This window comes from Eptatretus burgeri, chromosome 6 (assembly GCF_056783735.1).
Source record: "Eptatretus burgeri isolate ZD-2024b chromosome 6, Ebu_testis_v1, whole genome shotgun sequence".
In the NCBI taxonomy this organism is placed as follows: Eukaryota; Metazoa; Chordata; class Myxini; order Myxiniformes; family Myxinidae; genus Eptatretus; species Eptatretus burgeri.
In genome coordinates this window covers 62,239,687-62,249,686 of record NC_140966.1, presented here as the reverse complement: position 1 = coordinate 62,249,686, position 10,000 = coordinate 62,239,687, and the positions used below count along the sequence as shown (strand labels likewise).

At 42.0% G+C, this 10,000-nt stretch overlaps 1 protein-coding gene across 9 annotated transcripts in view; it reads right to left on the bottom strand.

Moving 5' to 3' along the window:
• The window catches only part of LOC147024924 (ERI1 exoribonuclease 3-like), a 260,432-nt gene that overhangs the window by 56,823 nt on the left and 193,609 nt on the right, over positions 1 to 10,000 (bottom strand). For all 9 annotated transcript variants that reach the window (XR_015059267.1, XR_015059266.1, XR_015059268.1 and 6 more), the window contains one exon: positions 5,991 to 6,087. Coding sequence is in view for 6 of the 9 variants with exons in the window: in XM_085885336.1 (XP_085741462.1) it covers positions 5,991 to 6,087 (97 nt within the window). In the remaining 3 variants the exon portion in view is untranslated. The remainder of the gene's footprint in view (positions 1 to 5,990; positions 6,088 to 10,000) is intronic.

Below are 10,000 nucleotides of genomic sequence, written 5' to 3'. Positions count from 1 at the left end.
TCGGGTCAAAGGTCAAGGTCAAGAAAAGGTCAAAAACACTCTTTTAAGCATAACTTCCTTCATAATACAGCTATCGACATGCAACCACCGCCATATTGTTCCATGACGAGATACCTTTCGGATATGTAGTGTCGGATTTGACGTGACGTCATTGGAAGTGCATCTAAATGACGTCACAAGATGACGTAAATTTTCAATTTTCGATCTCATCAGTTTTGATCATACCGTTTTGTAGGACTTACCTTTAGGACGTCACACACCAAATTTGACTTCGATCGGACTGACCGTTATGACGTCATTGACGTTTGATCATGACGTTTTTCAATTGTGGCTAAAATGTCCTGATATTTTACATTCAAATATCTATATAATTTATAAAGCAAAATCTCCCAAATCCAGGCATTATGATCAGTACCAAAATATCTTTATTGATGTACAGGTTTTGCCAATTAACTCTGTAGTCAAGGTCAAGGTCACACTCAAGGTCAAAATATACTTGTAGGCATAGCTTCAGATCTAATAGAGCTATTGACATGAAACCAACGTTAAAACGTTCAGTGAACTACGAGCTTTCAGAATGGTAGTCCTGGATTGGACGTGACGTCCCCGGAAGTGCGTCAAAATGACGTCAAAAGATGATGTCATTTTTCAACTTTTTAATTTTTCAGTGTTTATCATTCCATTTTGTTGGACTGCCTTCAAGGAGGTTACACACCAAATTTGACGTCAATAGGACTGACGGTTGTGACGTCATGGACGTTTTAAAATGACGTTTCTCAAATGTGCCCGGAAAAAAGTTGCGGCGGCGAAGGTATGCGCTCTACCAAGTGCCCGTTCTAGTTCAAAGGTAATTTACTTGCTGGAAGGAAAACGTGCAAAAAACGGGTCAAATAGGGCGAAAATAGGGGTGTTTTCGGATGTTAGGTTAACATTGGGTCAGGTTGAACGGTGATTTTCTTGAATCCCGATTTAGCGCGACCCCGCTTTTTTCGGGATGACATTTTATGGACCTCAATGATCACGTTATAACGAGGCCACACTGTAGTTGTTTATTATCATTATCAAGTATTATGTACTGTACATAATTGTTTGTGCTATATTTAATTGTACTTTTATACAACTGGCAGTGCTACAACGGCTACGACATCACGAGGCGATAGGAATTTTTCAGCTCCATTATAATCTTATGGGACCACCATCATATATGCGGACCGTCGTTGACCGAAACGTTGTAATGCGGCACATGACTATATATATATATATATATATATACATATATATATATATATATATATATATATATATATATATATATATATACATACATATATATATATATATATATATATATATATACATATATATATATATATACATATATATATATATATATATATATATATATATATATATATATATATATATATATATATATATATATATATATATATATATATATACATACATATATATATATATATATATATATATATATATATATATATATATATATATATATATATATATATATATATATATATATACATACATATATATATATATATATATATATATATATATATATATATATATATATATATATATATATATATATATATATATATATATATATATATATATATATATATATATATATATATATATATATATATATATATATATATATAGTTATGGCTGTGGAAATTCGCAGAACACCATAAAGGTTCCTTAGATTAGCTATGCCGGTAAGTGAGTGTTCAGATTGCTTTCCGCACCATTGTTTAGAGGGATATCTTCGTGTACACCGGGCTGCGACCCTTTGACATAGTGTTTTTCTTTCCCTTTCGTTATTTTGGACCGACAGACCATGCTACGACCCTTTCCGCATTCAAAAGGGGTTCGAGAAAGCGGGCGTAAAAGAACGAGAAAAAGCAACCTCCAATGGTGAGTGTGGGTTTTTTACCGCCTTTATTTCTCCGGGTGTGACGAGAAGGGCGAGGCGGCTCGCTCGCGATTGGTGGATACGAGGAGTGAGGCGGTCGGAGTTGAGAAATGCCCCTTTTCGAGAAGCTTCTCGAAGGGAGGTGAAGCCGAGAATGGGGCGGAGCGACGGGCGGAGCCCCACGCTATAAAGGGCGGTCCGCACGCGAGGCTCACTCTCTCCATGGTTCATGCGTCTCTCCTTCCCTGTCTCCCCGGTGGTCCAGTTCTTCTTCTTCTTCTTCTTCTTCTTCCTCGGTTGGTTCCTGCGCTCGTGGTCCTGTGAGCGGCCTGTTGGTGGGAGACGCGGACGGAAGGAGCAGAAGTGCCGGCTGTGTGGTGGACCTGCGCGTCCGGACGAGGAGCGCCAGAGAGAGCTTTCTGGCCACGTGGGAGGCCCGAAACCAGGTGCGACCACGCTGACTGTCGTGGGAGCGGGAAGTCGCGACTCACCGACCACCGAGGGGGGCAGGTAACCTGCCACAATCTCGCGGGACCCGGTCGGTCCTCCAGGTCCCACGTTATAAAGGTCCGCGGACCATGTCTGCACCCTCGTCTTCGGGGGTGGCCATTTCTTGCTTTTGAACGAATGTTGGTGGCGCCGTGTCCTGTTAAGTAACGATTGCATAAGTAACTGTACATGAACCTTGCACATATTCGGTTGTAACGCTTTCTATTTGCCTTGCTTTTACATACGTGCATGATTCCTTGCTTGTGTTGTGTGTAAATAATAAATGTACATGCTTGTGAAATGTATCCCGTTCGTTGCGTCCTCTATTCCCCATTGAAAATGCCATCTTGCATCGCGGAATAATTACTTGGGTTTTAAACACCTGGTAAGGAGAATCAGATTCGTCGAGGTCGGCGATAATACCCACTCGATTATCGCTGTAGAACGGAACGGACCACTTAAGTTGTTCGTGTCCCAAGCCGACCTGCGGCGAGGTACGGCCCCTCAGTCGGTTACCCGCGCGAGTACGTAGGTATTTCGATATTTGGCGAGTGACCCTATTTCGCGCGGGTGGAATGCGGACTGGGCTGTGGTGAGGTTAAACCCCCACCAGTGACTGGTTTCTGGCGATAGTTCCAGGAGGGTCACGACTGAATTGTCCGTCCGGTGGGTGACGCGGTTGCAATTAGAGGTACGCGGTCGATCGCACGCCGGCGGGCGCAAAATCATAACAATATATATATATATATATATATATATATATATATATATATATATATATATATATATATATACATATATAGATATATACAGTGTATATATATATATATGAAGACCACAAGGGGAAAACCAGAGTTGTCACTTTTTATAAATTTCAGGGTTATTGCACCTGCCAATAGTTGGCAACATAAGGTTTCCTCTCACAATATTACTTTAACAAATAACCAGGGGTGTCACATAATTTATATGGTATAAAGTTTAGTCGTGCAATGAAAAAACAAGTGTTGTCAAAGCTGAACAAGTAGAAACCCAGAGTTGTCAGTACTTTCCTCCTGGTTATCTCCCTTTCATTCATGTTAACTGTTCCACCAAAATATTCAGAGTTGAGAAACTAAAAAATGAAAGGTTGTCAAACTTTCACAGCATAAACTCTGAGCACTACAATGGCCTATTTGGTTATATCATGGGCTCGGTGGTTGGTGCATATCGTGGTTCAAGCCTGGTCAAACCTTTATTGTGACTTTTATGGGACCCACGCCGTGGCTTAATGGTTAGCGCGTCTGAGTACCCATCCTCATTCGATGTACCGACCGCCCAATCAACCTGCTTCGGTATATGAGGGAGTCACATGAGGTGACTTTGGCTATCGCGGGGGTGGTTTATCCTTGGTTTCCTCCCGGTTTTCCATCATATTAAGTAGTACGGAGTAAGAAATGGAGAATCCGTCGTCATATAAGCGAAATACCCTTGAGTATGGCGCTGAACACCAATCAAACAAAAAAACAATGACCGTTTAATGTTGAAAAAATAATCTGTGATCACCAAAGTCATGTAATGTATGCTAATAACCAACAAGCATGAATTCGCTACACATCCTGGGTTAAAATTGCATGGCAATTGTTAAACAAGGGAATAACCAGTGATGTCAGTTTTCAACATTGATTCGTTCTTTGCTCAAAAATTAAATAACACAGAAGCTTGGCAAATGCTACATTCTTAATTTGATCGACCAATGATCACTCTTCCTTTTACTGGAAAATAAATCTATATGACAGTTATTAAACAGTTCACCAAAGTCTTGAAACTTTGTTTTTCAGTTTCTTCAAAATTGACTTATCCTGACATCTCTGGTTTTCCCCTCGTGGTCCATATATATATATATATATATATATATATATATATATATATATATATATATATATATATATATATATATATATATATATATATATTTTTTTTTTTTTTTATAGATATGTATAGATGTATATAAATATAGAGCCCAATCTCTCGCTGGTGAAGAATCACTTTGAAAATTATCAGAACCGGATACAGATTCAGATCTTCACCAAAATTGAATCAATCATTTTGACCCTATCTCTCAATGGTGAAGAATCACTTAAAAAATTCTAGTAGTCGGATCCAGATCTGGATCTTCACCAAAATCGAATCATTTCTTCCTTGTCACACACTCAACTTGTCCACCAAGTTTCGTCCGAACCCGTCTACAAATTTTTGAGATATCGTGTTATGTATCAGTTTTGCCCCGATCTCTCAATGGTGAGGAATCACTTTAAAAATTATAGTGGTCGGATCCGGATCCGGATTTTCAACAAAATCTCATCGGTTCAACATTGCCACACACCCAACCTGCCCTCCAAATTTCATCCAGATATGTCCACAACTTTTGAGATATCCTGCACACAGACAGACAGACAGACAGACAGACAGACAGACAGACAGACAGACAGACAGACAGCGGCAAAAACATAACCTCCTTGACCTTCGGTGGCGGAGGTAAAAACAACTTCTGGATCATTTATGGCCAGACATGACATAATTGATGCCTTTCTTGTCAATAAGGAAATAAAGGAAAGTGTATTCCCATCTGAAAACTTGTGAAAAACTGGCCTGCTCGTTTTGAAAGCACTGCGGTCTTTTTAATTTCTACAAAGAACTGTTAGCTGAAGAGGCAAAAGGCCTTACATGTCCTCTGAAATTACAGCATATTCTAATGATGTAATGGGCTGTGCGGAGAGCACCAGGGTGGCGGTTTACATTCAGATTGCATTTAATTCGGAATCAGACTTTGCCAAGACAACCCAGAGGTGAGCAAGCCACCTCTGTGAGATCTCCTGGCAGTTTGTAGTTGACGTCATGAGACAATTCCTAAATGCGTGTTTCTTGCTGCTGTCAAGTCTGAACTTTCCTGGATAACTTTCGAACCACCGTGTTTCATTCATGCAGAAGAATCAGACAAGATATGTGAATATTAAGTTAGAGTGCACCTTTAAAACATCAAGAAATTTCAGACTAGTGTACTTTCTTGCGTCTTGAGAGATTTCTTCTTCTGAGTTTTCTCATCTTAATTCTATTGTTGAAGGAATAAAATCGAACCACAAACTTTGCTGGGAATTTTGGGGAAGGACACTCAATCCCAGAATACACTGTCTTTCAGATTGATCCCTTCTGTGTTCACTTGCTTTGTGGAAGTTGAAGACCTCTTGCAAGGTATATTTGGAAAAACAACAAGCAACATTGTGCTGGTATCCAGGCTGTCAGCATTGTGCCATCTATGTTCCTGACACATCCTACGGACAAATGTGTTTCACGATCACGAGTTTGAATCCCTGCGATTGGCTTACGCTGAAGGTGTATTTGTTCACTGGTTGATATTGGCTAAACATCTATGGGGTTAGGGGTCATCTCTTTTGCTAATGAAGCAAATATAAGAAATATATTAATGCCAAGGCCTTTTCCACTTCCTGTTTTGCACACACGCACACACGCACACACCAGTGAATGTACTGCCAGACAGAAATTCCTTTGTGTATCCACTCACCCAGACCACTGTGGTGCCTGCCGACATGTTGAAGCTGCAGGCCTTTGAGCATGCTCGCAAGGTCACGGGGAAAATCTCCGACAGTCTGTGCATATGCCTGCGCAAAGATCATTCAAATTAGAACTTCTTTCTTTGTGATGTTGATGTAGCAAACAATGTTGAGAGCAAGAGGGTTAAGGAAGAGTAATGCAGCCCAATAAGGCACAATAAAAAGTAAATTTCAAGGATGGCTTCCACATTAACTTACATCATTCATTGTATGCAATCATTCTGAAAAAAAAAACCAGAACCATTTCCCATCATGCTGATGTGTTGGCAACGGTAATGGGAGGACAACAACAAAAAACAACGAACGTTTGAAGAACATTTTTCCCATATTTTAGGGGGTTTGATCAATTGGGGTTGGGTAACGGGAGGGTGAAGTGGAAACGCAATGAGCGACGGTGCGATCCATGGGGCTTTGCAGGAAGAGGCCGTGGGAGGAGAATGTTTTACCACAATATTACAGCAATGTCACATTCAGGGTAGAATGTGGCAGGGATCATTAATTATACAAACAGCGATCTGGGAATTCCAGACATGCCAATTAAACAGTTAGAAACGGTGTTCTTTGAAGAGTCACAAACACAGGTAGGCAGGTTTATATCAAATTATATTCTCTATTCGGGGTTCATGCAAATGTGATACCCAACACCGACTCTCTACGGCTTTGCTTCGATGGGTATAGCGTGGGATTTTTATGACTGCTGTGATATTGTGACACTTTTGTGGCAATCGCTCTGGTGTGTGAACCATCAAGTGTGGCCATTTATCCTATTGTGCCGCTTGAAGATTAGCGCAGGTACTTTTGTGTGGTTGGGGTTAGTTGCAGGTAGTTTGTTCTGCCAGGAGTTCGTGAGGTTTGGAAGTTAATTCAAATTTAGCATCCTGTCAGGAGATATGGAGATGTGTTTCCCCGGATAAGGGTTTGGGCAGACATCGTCTTCTTGGGGATTAATGAGGTATGTTAACCCATTGAAGTGGGCTGGCAGGATTGCCTCCAGGCGAGAACACTCACCTCGGAGCCGTTTATCCTGGATTTGAGTCTCGACCCAGCTACAAACCGCCATTCCATTGTTTCACAGGCAGGATGATTCATCAATCTGTGTGCCGTCCCTCGGATGGACGTTAAACTGGGTGTCCCATCAGCCTGAATTAGTTGGTGGCCGTTAAAGATCCCACGGTGTCCTTCGTGAAGAATAGGCGAACTATCACCGGCACCATGAACAAATTCCAAATTCCTGTCCTAACTTACAGGGGGCACAGCATCAGCAGCAATCAGAAGCCATAGGCTGCGTACAAAATGGTGATGATCTGTTGAAGTGTCCCATCTACTCAAATAGCACCATGTAAGGATAAGGGCATTTGGAATGTCAGTAACCTAGCACTGAAGTTAAAAAATTTTTTTTAATCAAGTGATCAAATATATATATATATGGATCAAAAGCTTCTACAACTAGAATAATGGCAGAAAAAGCCAAGTATGATGCTGCATCTTGAGTCCCAAAACAGAATAAAAAAACCAAAAACGAGAAAAGAGTTACAGAAACATACTATGGCGTGAATACATTGGAGGTGTTAAATACAACATATTATAATCTTTCATGGAGAATGTCTTCGAAATATATTTACTGACTATTGGGTCCATCATCGCCTGCCGTGTGTGTCGAGGATGTGCCCCAGTGGATGCAAATGATGCATATGTTTGATCCCCACGAGAGTCTCCAGCTCGCTAGTCACAAGGTCGTGTCATTGCACTGCAAGATGTCTTGCGAGGCAACGTAATGGTACAGGATATAAAACAGTGCTGTGATAACTCATTACTAATGGCACGCCGTATTACGTATTGGAACGCGCAATCACGCTCCATTATGGCTCCACAGCTCCGATTAAGGTCCGTTTCCTAGTAGGCCTCCCGAGGCCTTTGCTGGTTTTTAGCGGCGAGCTGACAGGCCATGGTGTTGAAAAAGCACAGCATCGTGGGTGACGCGAGAGAGGGAATAATTTCTACACAGGATTATTGGACGTCACGGCACACGGCAGTGGCACGGCTTTGAGCCTGTGAACCCCGGCTGCTCGCAAGATGCCATTAACACAGTGAAGGCAGCAGGACAGCTGTCTGCACCAAATTAGCCAGCTGTTAATTATGACCCAGTGTTAAAATTTACATACTTGCCTAAAGCCCAGAGCAGGCACCGCTGGTCTATTTGTCCTTGAAATAGAAGGCCACCATTCAAACCATGTTAAAGCTCGTTATAGTATCGTCGCTATGACTCAGTGGAAAGAGTTCATTTGTCCTATTGTTGGACACCGAGACATGCAGGTGGGTAGAATCCATATTGGATAAAATGCAGTGGCCTGCAAAAGTATTCACCCCCTTCCAATAATGCCACATTTAGATGAATTACAAATTAACTTCTTTATTCATAACTGACGAGATCAAATTAAACACTGTTACAGTTTAAGGAGGTTACATGTCAGGAATATCTGTAAAAAAATATGTACAAATCAAAATTCACTGGTTGTAAGGGTATTCATCCCCTCAGGTGAGTACTGGTGGAAGCACCTATAACAGCAATGACTGGTACGAGTCTCTGTGGGTAGGTCTCTACCAGCTTTGTACAGTGAGATGGTGAAATATTTTCCCATTCTTCATGTGAAAATTGCTCAAGTTCTGCCAAGTTTGATGGGGATCGTCGATGGACTGGAATCTTCAAGTCTCGCCATAAATGTTCAATTGGGTTCAAGTCAGGACTTGGCAAACGCTCGTTGGACACAAAGTCCGACCAGTGATAGCCAAGGATTCTCCGAAGAGACCTGGTACCAAAGGAATTAAGTCTCCATCTCAGATCCCTGGTCAGAGTCGAAGTCTCACATCCAGAGAGCAAGAATGAAAGCACCAAGGACCTGAAGACTCAGTCTTTCGTCCTCCTGCACCTTTACCGGCAGCGCCATACCCCATAATTCAGTGAATCCATGAGTCCCCAGGCCAGACTCAGATGTCTCTTGACCTCTGGCTCACAGCCAGCAGACACATGAATATCACTGCTAAGGGAAGTGAATCACTCCGTGACCTCAACATCCTCACCACAAAGAGGTACAGACAACATAGCAGTATCGAAGATGCCGTTGAAAGACTGGATCATAATTTTCACCCAGGAAACCCGTAATCTCAGCGGCTCCAACTTCTCATTCAGCACCTCGAGGGACCCAAAATATTATCCAGAGTCTCTGCAAAGATGACTGCATCATCTGTGAAATCAAGGTCAGAGATCTTGACATTCCCAAATGATGCACCGCAGCTTGATCTCTCCGACATCCTCCCAATAATGCAGTCCATACAAGCGCTGAAAAGTGTGGGGATGAGTACACACCCCTGATGAACTCCAGTCACGAATAGAAATAAGTCGGAGATGGTATCACCACATCTCACAGCACTCTCAGTACCAGAGTAGAGTTCAGACATCAGATCGATCAGTTTTGGTGGCACCCCACGAAGACCAAGAATCCTGCAGAGGGCATCCCGATTCACTGAATCGAACGCTTTACAGAGATCAACATAGGCTGCAAACAGCTCCTGCCGAAACTATTGTCTGCATTCGGTGAGGACACGAAGAGCAAGGATACGGTCAATCATTGACATCTTTGGTGTAAAGTCTGACTGCTCTGGACGCTGGTGCTCAAGCAGATGGTGGCGAACCCTATCAAGAATTATCCAATCAAAGACCTTGCTCAGCACTGAGAGCAACGTCACCCCTTGGTAGTTGTTGCAGTCCTGGCGATCACCCTTCCCTTTCCAGAGATGGACAACAAGGCCCCTCTTCCAGTCAGTTGGGATGATGCCTGTGTTCCAGGCAGAGCACAGAACTGCATGCAACGCCACAAGTGCAGCATTTCCACCAGCCTTGAGAAGTGAAGCATGGATGCCACAGATCCCTGGAGCTTTACCCCATTTCAACCGGTTCACCGCA